Below are 20,007 nucleotides of genomic sequence, written 5' to 3'. Positions count from 1 at the left end.
GTCGCAGGGAAGTGACTTAAACTGTCTGTGTCTCCGATTCCCCAGCTGTGAAATGGGAGTACCAGCACCACAGACGTCATAGCATGAGATGATTTAACACGTGAGCGTGCTTACACGCAGTACCTGTCGTGTAGCTTTGTTGTTTTGTGTAGGTAGGTTACCGTGTTCCTCAGTCAAGGAAGGAGCCGGCCCACAGCCCACGGGACGCATGATTCCATGGGACGAAAAGAGAAGGAAAGAGAGAGAAAGGAATGGTTTAGGTGCTGGTAGTCAGTGAGAGAAGAGTTGACAGCATTGAGGCTTGTCAGGCGGCAGGTTCCCGAGATGATGCCTGTCAAGGTCACAGTGCAGAGTCCGCACAGAGCGGGCTGAGGTTCCAGGAAGTGGCACCTGTTACTCTAGCCCTGAATGACTCCATGACTAATACATGTCACGCTACTTAGAGCACAACTCGATAACCGATAGCTGTTGTTATTTAGATAGAACCCTAGTCTTTACTGTCCCCATAAGCCAACTCCCATCCAATATTCCAGACGACAAATGGTCATTAGCCGAGTGTGTAAAACCATCTGCTGCCAGAAAGCCACTATAATTGATGACCAGGCCACTCTCCAGTCCCTAAAAGGGGAAGCCGTTTTGAAATGAGTTGATGCCCACAAGGCTTTTTGGAGGTTGCTGCCTCCTTTCCATGTTAACTAAATGGTGCTTCTGGCTTAAAAAGAAGAATCTGGAATGTAAGAAACGAGCGATGGAATCGTCAGGGATTTGGTGATAGTGTGTCACCTGAAGATCACTTGCATCACAAGGCCCAGCTATTAATGATAAAAATGCGTTTTCAAGGTGTTTACTCTTTTTTTTTTTTCTCAAATCGAGGGAAATAGGACTTGGAAGGCATAGGGGATTTTAAGAAATCGGTAATACACTTGTCACACCAGCCGCCTGAGAGGGAAAGGGTTCTACAGAAACCATCTTGGAATTCAAATGTGACTGTCAAGTAATGTATTCATTCAACAGCTATTTTTTTAATGTTTATTTTTTGAGAGGGAGAGAAAAAGAGACCAGGCATGAGCAGAGGAGGGGCAGAGGGAGAGGGAGACACAGAATCCGAAGCAGGCTCCAGGCTCCAAGCTGTCAGCACAGAGCCTGATGCGGGGCTCGGACTCACAAACTTTGAGATCGTGACCTGAGCCAAAGTTGGATGCTCAACCCACTGAGCCACCCAGGTGGCCAACAGCTATTTTTTGAGGGCCAGATCAGAAAAAGGATAAGGTGTCCTTGGAAGCCACAGGTGGCCTTATGGTGTGCAGTTTTACAACCAGACTGGGAACTGCTTTCCAGGGGCCTAAGGAATTCGTCTGATTTTCCCTTAAGCTCCAACGAGCAGTGCTCATTTGGCACTGGGCTGAGTCATGTGGCCCACGCATACACAAACTGAGGTTTGCTGGGGAGAGGCCTCTGAATTTGGAGCTGCCGGGTCAGTTCCAGGGTGTTTTTGCTCTGAGCTCTAGACTCTGACAGCCTAAGAATGGACTACTATACCAATCAGCAGATTTTCTTGGCGAGCTCGTATTATTTCAGAAGGGAGAGGATTGTTGCCCGAGGAACCGAGTGAGCCTGTGTGCAGTGGGGAACAACTGTGTCCTCCTCAGGCCCCTGTGCCTCTGTCCACTGCACCCCCGCTTCCTCAGGGGCACCCCTCTTTCCTACATCCCAGACTCTCAGGAACCCTTTCTCAGAGCGTGCAGCCATGCACTCATCTGCCCGACCTTGAGAGAGCCCACCCTGTGGCAGCTTCCTGGAGGTTGGTTGAGATGTATTCCTAGCGTGTATCTCTAAGCAAAGATGGGCGATGGCAGGCAGCCAGTCCAGAACTTCAGATTTGATATGTTCTTTCTTTATCCCCTCATCCAACAAACACTGATCAAGAATCCCGCCTTGTGTCGGCGTAGTCTAGATAGGGTGAATAAGGGTTGTTTGTGGACTTAAAATCTACAGAAGACAGACAAATAGGACAGCCTGCAAAAGCACAAAATGGAAAAGAGCTGGCCGGGTCAGATCACGATAAACTCCCCTGTGGCCAGAGCGTAGGCTAGATAAGGATCAAGGTGAGCCCAGTCCCTGGGCTGTTACTGTAAGCGGAACCTGTAGAGTAGATCTTGTAGCAGTGGGAGACCATGACTGTTAAAAACATTTTCTAATGTTTATTTATGTTTTGAGAGAGAGAGCTCAAGGGGGGCGGGGCGGAGAGAGGGGGACAGAGGATCCAAAGCAGGCTCTGTGCTGACAGCAGACCTGGGGCTCGAACCCACGAACTTCGAGATCATGACCTGAGCCCAAGTAGGATGCTCAGCCGACAGAACCACCCAGGTGCCCCCACAGTGAACATTTTAAATGGGAAATCAATATATTAAGGTAGCCCAACCATGAGATCTTCTGTGAGGGAACTGAGTACGGTGTTGCTGCCTTCCTGCAGCCTGTTCCAGTAGGGTGGGGATCAGGTCTCCAGTCCCGGGTGTCCCGCCTGGAGCCACCTTGCCTCTCTGACCCCCGTCGGCAAAACAGAAATAGAACACTCGCCTTACCTTACGGGCTTGTTTGAGAAACCAGCAAGAGGATGAAAGTGAAAGAGCTTTGAAAAATAAAAATTTTAAAGCAATAAGGTGTGTAGGCAGTGGAGCCAACAACAGTATTGTCTTTCACATGGTGTCATTTCTCATTCCCACGTCCGTTCCACACTAAGTCAATTCTTTTAGCGAAAAGGGAAGGGGAGGGAGTGGCAGATCTGGCGTAGCAGGAAGTAAATAAATAACCTGCCACAGGACCGCAGCACGGCAGGGCTTCCCCGTCCCAGGGGCCCCGAGAAGAGCTGGGGTGCTACAGGAAGCGGAGCTGCCTGGGTGTCACCCTGTCTGTGTCAGGGACCAGACAGATCTGCCCACAAACAACCGTCAGCACTGAGAGGGGCCCCCCGGAGGCACCCGGCTCACGCTTTCCCCACGGGGGTGGGACACCGGCTGGCTCCCACCCTTTCGGTGACTGGGAGTGGTTTCCAGGTGACTCAGATGAATACAATGCAAAAAAATAAAATAGGGACAATTAGCATTACTCTAAGCAAGTCAAGTGCCAGGCCCCCACATTGTGTTCTGACTTATCTCCGGATCAGAAAAGGAAATAAGAAAGGGCTTGGCTTTATTTGTCTCCGAACAAGAACATTTCTGTCCTTTTCTTTCTCTGTGAGAACAGTGGTTCCTGTGGCTTGACTTCAGGACTAAGTGGGATTAGCGCCAGCAATGAGGCTGCTGGTATTACCGACGAGACAGGGCAGGGTAGGCTAACCATGATGAGCTAGCTTTAGAGGCACATGGGTATTTTTATCCCAGCTCTATCTTCTTGAGCAAATCACTTAACCATTTGGGGACTAGTTTCTCTAGAAAATGGATATAATGGTACCTGCCTCAGGAAGATAAAACTAATCAATCTGTGCCAGGTGCTTAAAACAGTGCCTGGAAAAAATAAGCCCTTAATAAATGTAGCTACTGTGGTATTAGGAATAGTATTTGGTGTGTATTAGCCTGTCACCTCCTCTCATTGGCTATTTTCTTGGAACATTGCCACCTCCCATGTGTCCAGTGTTCGTGGTGATGCCCTCTACAGTTGGTGATTCTCAACCAAACTTGACTGCCTTATTCCTGTGTCTTCCTGCCCCTCTTGGTAACCAAAGACCCCCTGTTCTGCCCCACCCTGTCCCTGCTTCCCCATCTGTGCCTGGGCAGACCATCAGCCCTTTTCCCTTCCAGACACTTTGTCCTCGCAGCCTCTCCTGTGATAAAGACAGCTATTAATTCCAGAGTGCCGTGACAGCCCAAGGGTCTCCTGGAAAGGTGTGGGTTTGTGTCCCAGCTCCAGCACTGACTCCTGACCACCCCTGGACTCACTGTACTACTTTCCCGCAAAGTATAGTGATACCCACTTTCCAGGGAAGGTAGAAATCTGAAAGGTAAAGTGCCCGGCATGTAGGAGGCACCTGGAGGGGATTAAGAGCATGAGCCGTGGAATTTGGACTGGTCACTGCCGCTCAAGTGACAGTGAGTAGGTCCCTTCACCTCTGTAGGTGTCAGCTTTCTCTGTCCACCGGGGATGATCGTACCCCCTACCTCCCAGGACCCTGGTGCGGGTTCTGTCAGGTGCACACTCAGCAAGCATTCAGCAAGTGCTCCCCATTATACTGTCAGCAGCCATGCTCTGCTCTGCAGGGACACCTGGCACAGCAGGGGAGCAAGCAGGCTAGGTGCTCAGTGTCCCCTCTGACCTCTTCCCTGCAGGACTGTATGTACTGGTTGGAGCAGGGGCCCTGATGATGGCTGTGGGCTTCTTCGGATGCTGCGGAGCCATGCGGGAGTCGCAATGTGTGCTCGGATCTGTAAGTGGGGCATGTGGGAGGGGACTGGTCTGAAGGGCACTGGAGATCGGGCCTCCAGCGCCAGCTCCTCGGGCCCACTGAGACCTTGGCACTCGCTCCCTCCCCCTGAGTCTCCGTTTTCTCCATCTCTTGCTTAAGAATAATATTATCTTTGTCCCTGCCTCATATGGAAAATATGAAAAAAAAAATGAGGTCATTAGTGTGAAGATGTTTTGGAAGGAAAGGTGCCTAATAATTGTAGGGGGTAATTATGATTGTTCTTTCAAAAGTACTTCCCAGTGAGGCAGCTAAGATTCCTATAGCCAGGGAAGTGCTGTTATCTACAAGAAAAGAATTGCTGTTTGAGATCAATAAGTTAGCCAAACATCTCTCTTGTGGATTATTTTAACAAGCAGCCTCTGTCAAAAAAAAAAAAGAATGAATTTCAGTTACTGCTATACACATCCAATGCCAGAGCGACCTAAGAGAAACGGGGAGAAGGAAGAGGGGTCAGAAGAGAGAAGGATTTCGTATTTCTCCATGAGGGGTCAGAAACAGCAATTTCAGAGGGCAGTCTCTCCTTACTCGTTGCAATCTTTGATTTTTAAACTGTGCCTGCTGCTTCTGATCTCTTGCTGTGTAAAATCTCTTAACTCATTTCCTCAGTCCTGCATTCTGCCTGTCTTTCCCCTGTTGCTGAGCATCTCTCTCATTTATCTCTTAACATAGAGCCGACCCAAGAGACCGGAACAGAAATCTGTCCGGGAGGCCATCCCTCACCACCACCCCCACTCCCCAGAGAAGCCCTCACAGGCCCCAGGCCCCACCAGTTGCTCCCTATCTCCTGGCCTTGTTTTAGATCTTCGTAGTATCTCTTTTGTTCAAGAATTCATTCAGCGCATAGGTGCCAGGCACTGTTCTGAATGGTGGGATTTCTTTATCAGTGTCTGAAATTATCCAACTCACCTTTTTTTAGTGCTTTACTCCTTTATCATATTTACCATTTTCCAAGATGAGGCCCATGATCGCAGAGACGTTGGGATCTTACCTTATTCACCATTGAATACCCAGTGCCAAGGACAGTGCCTGGTGCAGAGTAGATGCTCAATAAACAATCACTGAATGAATCAATGAGCAAATGAACGCATAACCAAGCTCCAGGGGAGGGGGGGACAAATACTTCCTACTAGATCAATTCGAACGAATAATCTTGCCTCATGTTTTCCAAATGGAACTAGAATTAAAGAGGCCGAATACATTGAAAAGGTATTGAGTTAATGAAGTGAATGTTTTCTCTCCTCTATAGTTCTTCACCTGCCTACTGGTGATCTTTGCTGCTGAAGTAACCACTGGAGTATTTGCTTTTATAGGCAAGGGTGTAGTAAGTAGAAATTACATGCAATTTCTTTTTATGATGGTTACAGGGTCTCTTTATGGCAAAGGATATGAGAATATTACACCCACAATGGTATTACAAAACTAAATAACCCCCACGTTTCAAATTGGCACAAAATGTCTTAACCTGGAAATATCGTGCAGACCTATGCGGGTGTATATACGTATGTGCACACATTTTTCTGAGGAGATAGTTCATAGCTTTCATTAGATTTATGAAAGGGGCTATGATTTTTTAAAGGATATTTATCTTAAGATTATCCTATTTGTAATGGGGAAAGGGGATAAATTGCATTCGTGAGAAAGAGGGATCAAGAGGAACATGCATTTTCATCCCTTGTTGGACTAATATTTGTCCATAGGGCTCAGCCTGGAAAGAGGCCACATCATCCTTGAAGACTAAAGCCTGACCTGCTGTGTGCTGGTGAAGCCAGTCTCTTTAGATTTGTGCTCAAACTATAGGTGTCCAAAATAGGTTATCAGAAGAACCCACAGAGGAAATGTCCTTTTAGAAGGTTAAAACACACTGTGGGAAAGAGGGGAGTGAAAAGGAGGAAGAATGGAGTCTTAAACGTACTGTATTTCATGTAAATTCATGTGCTATCAATATTGTGTTTATGAACTTACTTTAGATGTAAAAAAAATGGTGAACATGTAGAATAAGTAAATATCACCTCCTTTGGAATGTTTCTGAAGTAGCTGGCTATATTTGCAGGTTGGAGGAATTGGATCTAATGACTTTTTGAGATCTTTATGGATGTCAGATCACATGCCTTTATATCAGAAAAAGCATTCTCTACATTTTCTACGATATTTATATGCTGAAACAGCGTTCCTCAGTCATGAGCATCTTTCAAACCATGTAATGAATAGACTTGAATACTTTTAACCAGTGGGGTACCAAGAATGCCTAAGTCCCCACTCCCTGTATGTCAGAATCTCCTGGGGAGGCCCCAGAGTCTGGGGCTCGGTGGATGCTGATGTCCATTCAGGTTTGAGAACCTCCACTTAAAGAAATCTTTCTAGTCTATGAAAGTTATTCTTGGTTAGTCTATCCTCCCATCTCCAGAAGTATCTGTGAAACTCCAGAATCTATAATCTATTCCGTAAATGCAGAATTGACTTAAAATACAGATAAACACAGGGACAGGCTGTATTTTCCAAGGGTAAGGAAGAGGGGGTTTTCCTTGATGAAAGGAGAATGTTTGGAACTTCCCACAGTTTTCCTGGTATTTTTTCAGGCTATACGGCATGTTCAGACCATGTATGAAGAGGCTTATAATGATTACCTGAAAGACAGGGGAAAGGGAAATGGGACCCTCATTACCTTCCACTCAACAGTAAGTAACTTTGCTTCTTCTTTAACATCATATCTTCTGAAGACCATGCGTTAGTCAGGACCTCTGTCTTCACTTGGCTTAAAGATCAGAATAACTTTGGTGAAGCCATGCCGCAGCTGTATTTCAGCCCTCACAGGAGCCGCCATTGGCATTACGCGTAGAACCTAGAAGAGTAAGGGGCCTACCTGGCACCCAGCGTTCACCAGAGGAAGTCAGGGCATGTGCCCCGGAGAGACAAAAGAGCACAAAGAAGAGCGCCCAGAAAGCAGCCCAAATCAGTTCCAAGCTGTCTCGGAAGGTGGCATGGTGGTGTAATAGAAGCGACCATGACCTTCAAGTCAGGAAAGCTCTTTCTAGCTGCAGCTCTGCCACTGAGCCTCTTTGCGACTTGAGCCACTTCCTTGCCTCCCTGATAATCACTCAGCTCCCCCATTTGTAACACAAAAGGGCACGGAGACAGCTATGCTCCCTTTATCCTAGAACGTTCTGTGGGACTGTGCCGTCAGTGCAGTGCTGAGGGCTGCACACAGCTAACCAACAAGGGCTTATGGATGATGGGCCAGGTCAGAGTCATCCTGATTTATTAACCACTGCCGTATGGAGAAGTATCTCTGAACCCCTGGGCCAATTGCTTCCGGGTAGCCCCATTCCTGTTTGTCACAGGAAATGGTTGGAAGGTGCCAACCATTTATCCTGTTCAGCCTCAGCTGCCCCAGGGACATCAAGCAACACACAGTCTCCTTTGTCTTTGAAGAGCCAGCCCTAAGGCAGGACACCTATTTGTTGGCCTGACTTCATGCCCTGGCCTTTCAGCCCCTGGGGTTTATTTACTGTGGCCACTTCTCCTCTCTGCCCCAGGCTGTCCCCAGTTAATGAGCCCTTCCTGAAGCTCATAAAACTTGAGCTACTCAGCAGGGTAAGTTACTCCCAGGCTGAAATAAAGAATCTAAGGACCCAGTTCCTGTCTAAAAAACAGCAATTTACACAAGACACTGTCATTGGCTTCTTGCTTTGTTTGGATTGCCTTGAGTCACTTCCCATCGTAAAACTCAGACAACTTTACCAAAGTTCTCTTCTTGTTTTGCTAGCATGGTTATGTGACTCTTCACTATCTTCCTAGAAATGGCAGTTTGGGTTGCAGAGGTTGGCCCCATAGCTGCTTTGCTGCCTCAGTGCCCCAGTCCTCCGCCGTGATGCCCAGACTTATAGCTCCCACTCCTCCTTCCTGTGCCCTAAAAGCTGTTCTCTGACTCTCTAGTTTCAGTGCTGTGGAAAAGAAAGCTCTGAACAGGTCCAACCCACATGCCCAAAGGAACTTCTAGGGCACAAGGTAAGCTTCTCTACTAGGGTTCCCATCCTATCTATACTGTAAGATGGCTCTTGCCCTTGGGTATGATTCTAGAAGGCCATCTCCCAGTGGCTTCTGAGCCTCAGCTTTATTCTATGTAAAATACATGAAGCAATGCTGAGTCCTAGTCTCCTGGTCCCCTGGGAAATGATGGTAAGCTGACCTGCCCATAATGGTGCAAATGCCATGGCATTAATTAAACTCACCAGGGCCAGAGGTGTGCACCCTGAGAACGTTGCCCCACCCACCTCTCCCTGGAAGTCACTGATGAATGCTTCATTTAGCAAGTGAAGGTACCAGGTTCTGAAAACTCTGAGATGAAACATGGCTCCTGCCTCAGTGGCCTTGTAGACTAGTCAAGGGAGATGGTGTATGCGCGAAGCCTGTAAAGAATACAATGTAGACACAGAAAGCTTCATAGAAGTTGAGATCCTTGAGCTGCATTTTGACAAAGGAAGGTCATTCTGGGCCCATAAAGCAGCAGGAACAGAGGCATGGCAGTAGGGAAGTCCAGGACTGCAGGACAGTAGGGAGTCCAGAGGGGATGGTGAGGGACATCCTTGGGCAAGGCAGACAAAGGCGTGATTTTACACCTGGAAGTTTGGGAAAGGTGTTGCTTTTAGCAGAGGATTATCATAGTCTGTTTTGCATTGTAGAAACAGTACTCAGGCTGCTGGGTGTGACAGGTAGAATAGAAGGTTGGGGAGTGTTGGAGGGAGGCCACGTAGGTGCCACTTGTGGTCACCTTGGTAAGAGAGGATGAGGAGCTAATGCAAGTCATGAGCAGTAGGGATGGAGAGGAGGCAGCTGATTCAGAGATGTTCGGAGGGTAGAATCAACAGGCCTGGCCAATCTCTTGTGTGTGAGTGGGGAGTGGGAGGAGGAAGCTAAGACCTCAGACTTCTGCTTGAGCAGAATGGGTGGATGGAGACTCTGCTCCCCGTGAGAGGTGCATGGAGGGAAAAGAGCACATTCCGGGACAGTTTTGGCCAAGTTTGCACTTCAGGTGCCTGTGGGACTTACATGTAATCTGAGCTGAAGACGGGTGTAGGAATCCCAGCATAGTGGTGGTAGCTGAAGCCGTAGGAGTGGCCTCACCCAGGGAGAGTGTGTGAAATAAGGCAGAGGTGGGCTGAAAACCCTGTCATTTAAGGGTAAGCAAAGGACAAGAAGCCAGAAGAAGACTGTGAAGGAGGAGTCGAACTGGAGAGAGTCCAAAGACAGTGGCGCCTGGGAAGCGAGGGAGGAGATGGTTGGTCCATAAAGTTCAATGCTGGGAAGAAGACAAGGCGATGAAGGCTGGAAATAATGTGTTGGATTTGGTCTTAATCATTAATGATGTTTGCTCTGCAGTTTCAGCGAAGGGGGTGGGGGAAGCACAGATGCGATGTGGGACATTAGGGGAGAAATATGAGAATATGGGGACAATGACATGGATGCTTCTAAGCATGCAGCTGTGAGGAGACTGATGAGATCTTAGCTCCAGCCTGTGTCCTGAGTCCTGCATTGGACACTTAGTGACTCCCTTTGAGTTGGAGGACATGAACAAGGCACAGCCACTGCCCTCAAAGTGCTCAGCGGCTGCCGGAGAGACCCGCAGGGGAGCCGGCACCACCACTCGGTAGTACAAGAGTAAGGCTGCGTGAGAGAGGCATGCGATTGACGGGTTGCGGGAGACCCTCCTGATGTGTGATTCTTTTTTGTTGGTGTTCAAGTATCATTAACGTAACAGTCTTCACTTAGTTTCAAGTGTACAATATAATGATTCAGCAATTCTGTGCATTACTCGGTGCTCGTCACAGGTGTACCTCTTGGGGCACCTGGGTGGTTTAGTCGGTTAAGCGTCCGACTTAAGCTCAGGTCATGATTTTGCGGTTCGTGGGTTCGAGCCCCGTGTCGGGCTCTGTGCTGACAACTTAGAGCCTAGAACCTGCTTCGGATTCTGTGTCTCCCTCTTTCTCTCTGTCCTTTCCCTGCCCATGCTCGCTCTTTTCTCCCACTCTTTCTCCCTCTCTTAAAAATAAATTTTAAACATTTAAAAAAAATTCTAGGGGCACCTGGGTGGTTCAGTCAGTTAAGCATCCGACTCTTGTTTTCAGCTCAGGTCATGATCTCACGGTTTCGTGAGTTAGAGCCCCACCTCTGGCTCTGCACTGACAGTGTGGAGCCTGCTGGGGATTCTCTCTCTCCCTCTCTAGCTGCCCCTCCCCTAGGTGTGCTGTCTCTCTCTTAAAATAAATAAATAAACTTAAAAGTTGGTTTTTAAAAATTTCAACAAGTGTACATCTTAATCCCTGTTATCTATTTCGCCCATCTCCCTACCCACCTCCCCTCTGGCAACCACCAGTTTGTTCTCTGTATTTAAGAGTCTGGTTTTTGTCTTTTTTTTGTTGTTGTTGCTTGCTCATCTGCTTTGTTTCTTAAATTCCATACATGAGTGAAAGCGTATGGTATTTGTCTTTCTCTGACTGTGTTTCTCTTTTTCACTTAGCATTATACCCTCTAGGTCCATCCACATTGTTGCAGATGGCAAGATTTCATTCTTTTTTATGGCCAAGTAATATTCCATTGTGTATCTATACCACATCTTCTGTATCCATTCATCTGTCAATGGACACTTGGGCTCCTTCTATATCTTGGCTATTGTAGGTAATACTGCAATAAACATAGAGGTGCATATATCTTCTTGAATTAGTTTTCCTTGGGTAAATATCCAATAGTGGAATTACTGGATTATAGGGTAATACTTCATATTGTTTCCACAGTGGCTGCACCAACTTACATTCCCACCAACAGTGCGTGAGCGTTCTCTTTCTCCACGTCCTCATCAGCATTTGTTTCTCGTGTTTTTGATTTTAGCCATTCTGACAGATGTAAGATGATATTTCATTGTGGTTGTGATTTGCATCTCCCTGATGATGAGTGATGTTCAGTTCTTGCATGTCTTCTTTGGAGAAATGTCTATTCAAGCCCTCTGCCCGTTTTTTAATTGGATTATTTGGGGTTTTTTGGTGTTGAGTTCTCCAAGTTCTTTATATAGTTGAGGTATTAACCCTTTATCAACTATGTCATTTATAAATATCTCCTCCCATTTGGTAAGTTGCCTTTTCGTTCTGTGATTGTTTTCTTTGCTGTGCAGAAGCTTTTTATTTTGATGTAGTCTCCATAGTTTAATTTTGCTTTTATTTCCCTTGCCAGAGGAGAAATATCTGGAAAAATGTTTCTATAGCCAATGTCAAACAGATGCCTGCCGTGTTTTCTTCTTGGAATTTTATTTTTCAGGTCTCACTAAGTCTTTAATCCATTTTGAGTTTATTTTTGTGTGCGGTGTAAGAAAGTGGCCCCATTCCATTCTTTTGAAAATGTAGCTGTCCAGTTTTCCCAGCACTGTTTGTTGAAGAGATGTCTTTTTTCCATTTTGTATCCTTGCCTCCTTTGTCATAGATTAGTTGACCATAAAAGCGTGGGTTTATTTTTGGATTCTATTCCGTTCCATTGATCTGTGTGTCTGTTATTGTGCCAGTACCATACTGTTTTGATTCCTACAGCTTTGGAGCGTATCTTAAAATCTGGGATTCTTTCTTCAAATTGCTTAGGCTATTTAGGGTCTTTTGTGGTTACAAATTCCAGGATTATTTGTTCTAGTTCTGTGACAAATACTGTTGGTATTTTGATAGGGATTGTATTAAATCTGTAGATTGCTTTGGAGAGTATAGACATTTTAGCAATATTTGTTCTTCCAATCCATGAGTATGGAGTATCTTTTCATTTGTTTGTCATCTTGTATTTATTTCATTGGTGTTATATAGTTTTTGGAATATAGATTTTTCACCTCCTTGGTTAAGTTTATTCCCAAGTATTTTATTATGGGTGCAATTGTAAATGGGATTCTTTTAATTTATCCTTCTGTTACTTCATTATTAGTGTGTATAAATGCAACAGATTTCTATATATTGACTTTGTATCCTGCAACCTTACTGAATTCATTTATCCGTTCTGGTAGTTTTCCAGTGGAGCCTTCAGGGTTTTCTGTGTATGGTATTGCATCATCTGTAAATAGTGAAAGTTTTACTTCTTCCTGACAAATTCAGATGCCTTTATATATTTTTGTCTTCTAATTGCTGTGGCTAAGACTTCCAGTACTATGTTGAATAAAAGTGGTGAGAGTAGGTAAAAAAGAAAACAATGGTAGGAGTGGATATCCTTATCTCGTTCCTGATCTCAGAGGAAAAGCTCTCAGTTTCACCATTGAGCATGATGTTAGCTGTGGAGTTTTCACATATGGACTTTATTATGTTGAGGTATGTTCCCTTTAAACCTACTTTGTTGAGGGTATTTATCATGAATGGATGTTGTACCTTGTCAAATGCTTTTTCTGCATCTATTGAGGTGACATATGGTTTTTATCCTTTCTCTTACTGATGTGATGTATCACATTGATTGATTTGCAAATATTGAACCACTCTTGCATGACAAGAATAAATCCCACTTGATCATAGTGAATGATTTTTTTAATGTATTGTTGGATTTTGTTGCTAGTATTTTGTTGAGGATTTTTGCATCTTTGTTCAACAGAAACATTGACCTGTAGTTCTTTTATTTTGTAGTGTCTTTGTCTGGATTTGGTATCAGGATAATGCTAGCCTTATAGAATGAATCTGGAAGCTTTCCTTCCTCTCCTATTTTTTGGAATAGCTTAGGAAGAATAAATGTTAACTCTTCTTTAAACAATTGATAGAATTCACCTGTGAAGCTATCTGGTCCCATATGTTTGTTTATTGGGAATTTTTTATTACTGATTCAATTTCATTTTTAGTATTTAGTCTGTTCAAATTTTTTATTTCTTCTTGATTCAATTGTGGGAGTTTATATGTTTCTAGGAATTTATCCATTTCTTTTAGGTTGTCCAATTTGTTGGCATGTAATTTTTCATAATATTCTCTTATAATTGTGTTTCTGTTGTGTCAGTTTTTTCTCCTCCTTTGTTTCTGATTTTATTTGAGTTCTTTTTTGATGAGTCTGGCTAAAGTTTTACTGATTTTTTTAGTCTCTATTTCATGTATTTCTCCTCTAATGTTTATTATTTCCTTCCTCTACTGGCTTTGCTTGGTTTGTTTTCTTTTCTAGCTCCTCTCAGTGTAAGTTTAGGTTGCTTGAGATTTTTCTTGCTTGTTGAGGTAGTCCTGTATTGCTATAATCTTCACTCTTAGAATAGCTTTTGCTGCATCCTAAAGATTTTGAAACCTAGTTTCATAGTGTTCTGGTCAGAAAATATCCATGATATGATTTCAGTCTTTTTGAATTTATTGAGATGTGTTTTGTGGCCTAACATGTGATCTATTCTAGAGAATGTTCCATGTGCACTTGAAAAGAACGTGTATTCCACTCTTATTGGATTGAATGTTCTGAATATATCAGTTAAGTCCATCTGGTCCAATGTATCATTCAAAGCCACTATTTCCTTGTTGATTTTCTGCCTGGATGATCTATGCATTGATGTAAGTGGGGTGTTAAAGTCCCCTACTATTATTGTATGACTATCAATTTCATATGTGTGCTAATATTTACTTTATGCATTTAGGTGCTTTCTTTTTGGGTGCATAAATATTTACAATAGTTATATCTTCTTAATGGATTGTTCCCTTTATCATTGTGTTGTGATCTTCTCTGTCTCTTATTATAGTCTGTCTTTTAAAGTCTATTTGTTCAATATAAGTATTGTTACCTCTGCTTTCTTTTTGTTTCCATTTGCATGGTAAAGGTTTTTCCACCCCTTCACTTTGAATCTGCCTGTGTCTTTAAGTCTGAAGTGAGTCTTTTTTAGGCAGCATGTAGATGGGTCTTGTTTTTTATCCATTCAGTCACCCTATGTCTTTTGATTGGAGCATTTAGTTCATTTACATTCAAAGTAGTTATTGATAGGTATGTATTTATTGCCATTTTGTTACTTGTTTTACATTGCTTTTCTTTGTTCCTTTCTTCTCTTGCTCTTTTCCCTTGTGGTTTGATGGCTTTCTTTAGTGATATGCTTGGATTCTTTTCTCTTTATTTTTTATGTATTACTGCAGGTTTCTTATTTGTGGTTACTATTAGATTACTATTGTGGTTACTATTAGGCTCATATACAACATCTTATACATATGGCAGTCTATATTAAGCTGATGGTTGCTTAAATTTGAAACCATTCTAAAAGCACTAAATTTTTACTGCCCCCCCCATTTCATGTAATGATGTCATACTTCATATTCTTTTACTTTTTAATTCTTTGACTGGTTTTTATAGATATAATTGATTTTACTGCTTTTGTGCTTTAATCTCTGTATTGCTTTTATAAGTGATTAATCTACAACCTTTATTGTATTTGTATTTACCTGTGAAATCTTTTCCTTTCATAATTTTCTTACTCCTGATTATGGCCTTTTCTTTCCATGTAAAGAAGTCCCTTTAATGTTTCTTGTAAGGCTGGTTTAATGGTAATGAACTCCCTTAACTTTTTTTTATCTGGGAAACCCTTTCTCTCTCCTTCCATTCTGATGCTAGCCTTGCTGGATAGAATATTCTTAGTTGCAGGTTTTTTCCTTTCAGCACTTTGACTATATCATAGGGGCCTTCTGGCCCTCAAAGTTTTTGCTGAAAAATCCATGGGTTTACCTTGTCTGTAACTATTTACTTTTCTCTTGCTACTTTTAAAATTCTCTCTTTATCACTATTTTTTTTTTCTTTTGCCTGGTGTGTCCTGGGATGTATCTTTGTGGGTTCATCTCGTTAGGGGCTCTCTCTGCTACTTGGGCTTGTTTCTTTCCCCAGGTGATTAGGGAGGTTTTCAGCTATGATTTCTTCAAATAAATTTTCTACCCCCTTTTTATTTTTTTCTCTGGTATTCTTATAATGTGAATGTTACTGCATTTGAATATGTCATTGAGTTCTCTTAACCTATTCTCATTTTTTATTGTTCTTTTTTCTTTTTGCTGTTCAGTGTGGTTGCTTTCCATTACCCTGTGTTCCAGCTCCCTGATCCATTTTTCTGTTTCTCTAATCTACTATTGATTCCCTCTAGTGTATTTTTAATTTCAGTTATTGAATTCTTCATCTTTGATTGGTCCTTTTTTATATTTTCTCTTTGTTGAAGGTCTCAGTGAGATCCTCCACTCTTTTCTCAAGTCCAGTCAAGAATATCTTTAGGACCATTGCTTTGAATTCTTCATCAGGAATATTGCTTACCTCTGTTTTATTTAGTTGTTTTGCTGTGTTTTTATCCTATTCTTTCATTTAGGACATATTCCTCTGTTTCCTCATGTTGTCTAATTCTCTGTATTTCTGTGTATTCGTAATGTCAATTATGTCTCCTGCTCTTGAAAGTAGTTACCTATGAGGAAGAGGTCTTACGGTACCCTGCAGTGCAATGTCCCCTGTTCCCCAGGACCAGGAGCTTCAGGGGTGTCTTCTATGTGAGTTGCACAGGCCCTACTGTTGTGGCTGAGCCTTGTTTACCTTCAGTCCAGGTGACTGCAGTGGTCCACTTTGCCTGTTGTGGGCAGGGTTTAGTCCCTGTGCCAGTCTGGGGCCATAGTGGGCTTGTCGTTAGGCAGTATCAGCAGTCAGACCAGATGTCTGCCCTCATCCCATCTGCTGGGGCTGGGGTCATACCAAAATGCAGGGCACTGTCTCTTCCCTGTCCCCTGAGAGGCTTTCATTGGTGGCTTGGGCCTCCAGTCCATCTGCTGAGGCTGCAGTGACCCCAGACTGCAGGACTCTCTTCCTGTGCTCTCTTTGAGAAGTTTCTATCGGTGGGCAGAGCCAGTAGTGAGATCAGATGTCTGCCCCCAGTCTATCTGCTGGAGCTATAGATGCACCGATTGTCAGGGCACTCCCTCTGCACTGCCACTTACAAGGTTCAGCTACTAGAGCTGCAGCGAAACTGGTGTGTATGGTTATCTTCCCTTCTTCCCAGGGCAGATGTCACTTTGGAGTGGCAGGGTCCCTGCCTGGGCTGATTGCAGGGTGAGATGTGGCCGGAGCCATTCTGGAAGGACTCCTGCCAAGTGGGGCTGGTTGGATGGAGTGGACCCAGATCCATAGAACACAGGGGCAGGCAATGTGGTGTTAGCAAGCTAGGTGGCAGGTGTTCTCACTGGTTCCCGCAGGTCTCTAGCTGTCTAGGCTGGAGAGCAGGGAGAGAGAAATGGTGCCCACAAGCTCTTTTGTTCTTAGAAAAGTCTCCTAAAGACCCCTGCCCCTCCAGCACATGTTCTGCGGTTAATAAATAAATCTTCCCATATACCCCAGCCACTTTTCAAACTGCTGCTTCTGTGTTATATCTCCGCAGGCCTGTTTGTTATGCTGGCTCTTTAAGGATAGCAGCTGAGTTTCCTACCACCCTCTGGCTCTCCCAGAGCGGAGCATGCTGATTTTTAAATTTCCTGGTGTTAAGCCCCACAAATTGTAAAACCTCTCAAAATTAAGCCCCTCTGGTTTTCCAAACAAAATGTTATGGGGACTTATCTTCCCAGTGCCAGTCCCCTGTGAGTGGGATGACCGGTGTGGGGTCTGTCTCTCTCCCTTCCCCATGCTTGTGGTGCCCCTCCTGTTCGTGGTTAGTCTCACCAAGAGTTTGGTTCACCAACTGCCTCTCTGCCCTCCCTGCCCTTTTCCATGTGGCCTCCTTTCTATGATTAAGTGTGGAAAATCTATCCTGCTAGTCTTAGGGGTTTCTGGGTTGGCTGCACTGATGTCACGGTTCCCTAGGTGTGCCCATGGGAGGAGGTGACTTGAAGATCATCCTACTCTGCCATCTTTCCGGAAATCCTCTCCCCTGATATAATTCTTAGGATGCGTTTTAAAGGATGAATCAGAGCCTAGCAAACAGACAAAAGAGAAGGGTATTCCAGGTAGAAGGGATACGGGGTAAAGACAATGAAAACAAGGGAATATGATTGTATCCAGAGAAGTGTCAGTAATGGGTTTTGGCTCACGTACCTGTGGTGCTGAGTCCTTCAAGGAGGAGGGACCTGTTCTTGAAGGGCCTTGAATACTTTCATGAAGCCAAAAGTCTACATCTCCTGCTGTATGCTTAGGAAAGTACTAATGTTGGAATCTGGGATGGGATTTACATTTTCCTGAGTTTCCTATAGTAGCAGTTTGGAGGATTGATGGGAAATGAAAATCTGGAGCCCAGAAGGCCAGTTGGGAAGGCTGCTGTCCTCGTTGTTGTCCAAGAGACATTAACTGATAACAAGCTGGACTGAGCACCAGGAATGGAGAGAAAGCCATTTAGAAAGGAAAAGCAACAGGATCTGGTGACCAGTTCGATATGAGAGAAGAGGGAGGAATCCATTGCTGCTTTTGGCTTTACTAGCTGGATAGATGGTATCATTTAATGAACTGAGAAATAGAGAAAAAGGAACAAATTTTGGAGGAAAGAAAGCAAGTTCAGTGCTTAACCTGGTAATTTTGAGGAGCTAGTGGAACTTCCAACTGGAAACGTCCAATAGACGGTTGCAAAATCTGGCCTGCGGCTCAGGAGAGAGGTTCGGGTGTCAGGACTTCATGGGAGTCTTAAAGCTGTAGATAAGAATTTAATCCATTAGGTTTAGACGAGAAAATGGCAAGGATAGAATTCCAGGGAACAACATTTAAGGACGGGAAGAAGAAGAGTTGTCAAATAAGAAAAGTAGAAAAAGTAGACAGACACATGTGAGGAGATGCATGGGGGGAGGAGGGAATAGTTACCAGGGTCAGGTGCTGCCATTGAGGTCAGCTCAGCATTTATCCATCCCTACCCTACGCCTGGCCCTGCAGGTAAAAAGATGAACGACACAAAGTCGCTGCTCTCAAGGAATGTGTGGTCTAACAGGACAGATGGACACAGAAGTGGACAAAGTGCAGTAACAGAGGTGGGCACAGAGGGTGCAAGTGCTTTGAAAGCACAAAGGGTTACTTAGTGAGGCCAGAGGCTGGAAGGGTGGCGGGAAAGCTGACTGGAGCAGTGATGTCTCAGCTAACTCTTCAGGTGTGAGAAGTAACTATGGAAGCATTAGGCAGGAGGAAAGAGAAAAGAGCATAAGCAAAGGCACAGAAGCAGAAAATATGAATGGGGAAGTAAAAGTCCAAGGAGGTCCACTGAGATAACTACTGCAATGTTGACAGGATTGAGCATTTTAAAACGATACCTTGATGTCAGGGGGAGTGAGGACAAACCCCATCCTGCATGACATTTGCCTAATTTGGGGCAAAGGACAGAAAAAAAGAGTTCAGAAAAGACGAAATCCAGGGGCACCTGGCTGGCTCAGTTGGAAGAGCATCCAACTCTAATTTCGGGATCATGAGTTTGAGCTCCACGTTGGGTGCAGAAATTACATAAGTAAGTTTTTAACAACTTAAAAGACAAAATCCAAATTACCATTAAACACATAAAAAATACAGGCAGTTAATAGCAATGGTAAAATATTGCAAATTAAAGAGCTGACATCGTTTAACCTATGAAATTGACCAAGTTCTTTCTTCCTTAATAGTTATATACAGGGTTGACAAAAATGATACGAAGTGAGCATTTTCAGAGAAATCAGTACAAAATGTTTAGAGGTAGTATGACTGTAGAATACTAGTGAGTTAAAAGAGCTTAGGAATGTGATAGAGTAGGAGGACCCTGACCTCACCCCATCCCATGTTTACAACCAGATATCACCCACATCCAAGTCAATAAACTAGAGAGTAATCCAAAGGCTTAGAAAACAAGCGTCACAACTAAATATAGAGAAGAAGCTGCATCTGGAAGGTTAGGAAGGTCAGAAAGGCAAAGGGAGGTTGCCTGGAGGAGGGAGGGAGCCACACACGTGGAGAGGACAGAGAAATGGGCCTTTGCACCAGGGAACTTAGCAGGGAAAACTAATCCCCGTAATGTTTGGCTTTAAAAACCAGAGAGGCTGAATTTTGGGGGACTTGGATCCTGGAACTTTAAAAGTCAGCTGACTCAGCACAGGGCAAGCTGGGAAGGTGAGTGATAGCCGGGTCACTGCCCTTAAACAGCAGCCTGTATGAAGAGGCAACATGAAAAAGGCGGTTTACACAATGCCAGGGGCAACAGGAGACAGATCTGTTCATACTGATTTCAGAGCACGTTGGAGGACTTCAAACTAAGGGAGCTGGCAGGTGCCGTCTTCCTCCTCCACCCCCCAGCATGAACACAGAGCCACTTGTAGGAGGCAGGACTGCACAGACACTTGCTGCCTAACCTGCTAGCAGTTCAGGTGCATGCCCGTGAGATCTCCTGAGGACTCACCCACTCCAAGCCTGCTAACCTTGGCCCTGGGCTCAGGGAAAATTTTGTGAAAGCCGCCCATGCACCCCGCCCAGCCTCCGAGTGCCCAGTTGCCACCATGTTCAGTGCCTAGCCACTGCACCAGGCCCAGCTGAAAACCCCCAGCCGCCAACACATGCTAAGCACAGCTGGATGCCAAGTTCAGCCTCACACCCACAGCCATCCCGGCACAGCCTCCAACCTCCACCACAGTGCTTTGGGGGATCTG

At 44.5% G+C, this 20,007-nt stretch overlaps 1 protein-coding gene across 1 annotated transcript in view; it reads left to right on the top strand.

Annotated features, from left to right (window-relative positions):
- Window positions 1–20,007, top strand: part of TSPAN2 (tetraspanin 2) — a 56,364-nt gene that overhangs the window by 23,550 nt on the left and 12,807 nt on the right. The window contains exons 3-6 of the mRNA XM_027058277.2: window positions 4,323–4,420; window positions 5,706–5,780; window positions 7,036–7,134; window positions 8,393–8,464. Of these exons, the coding sequence (XP_026914078.1) occupies window positions 4,323–4,420; window positions 5,706–5,780; window positions 7,036–7,134; window positions 8,393–8,464 (344 nt within the window). The remainder of the gene's footprint in view (window positions 1–4,322; window positions 4,421–5,705; window positions 5,781–7,035; window positions 7,135–8,392; window positions 8,465–20,007) is intronic.

Source organism: Acinonyx jubatus, chromosome C1 (genome assembly GCF_027475565.1).
Source record: "Acinonyx jubatus isolate Ajub_Pintada_27869175 chromosome C1, VMU_Ajub_asm_v1.0, whole genome shotgun sequence".
Lineage (NCBI taxonomy): Eukaryota > Metazoa > Chordata > Mammalia > Carnivora > Felidae > Acinonyx > Acinonyx jubatus.
Note: the sequence above shows the minus strand (reverse complement) of the source record. Positions and strands in the feature narration are given on the sequence as shown.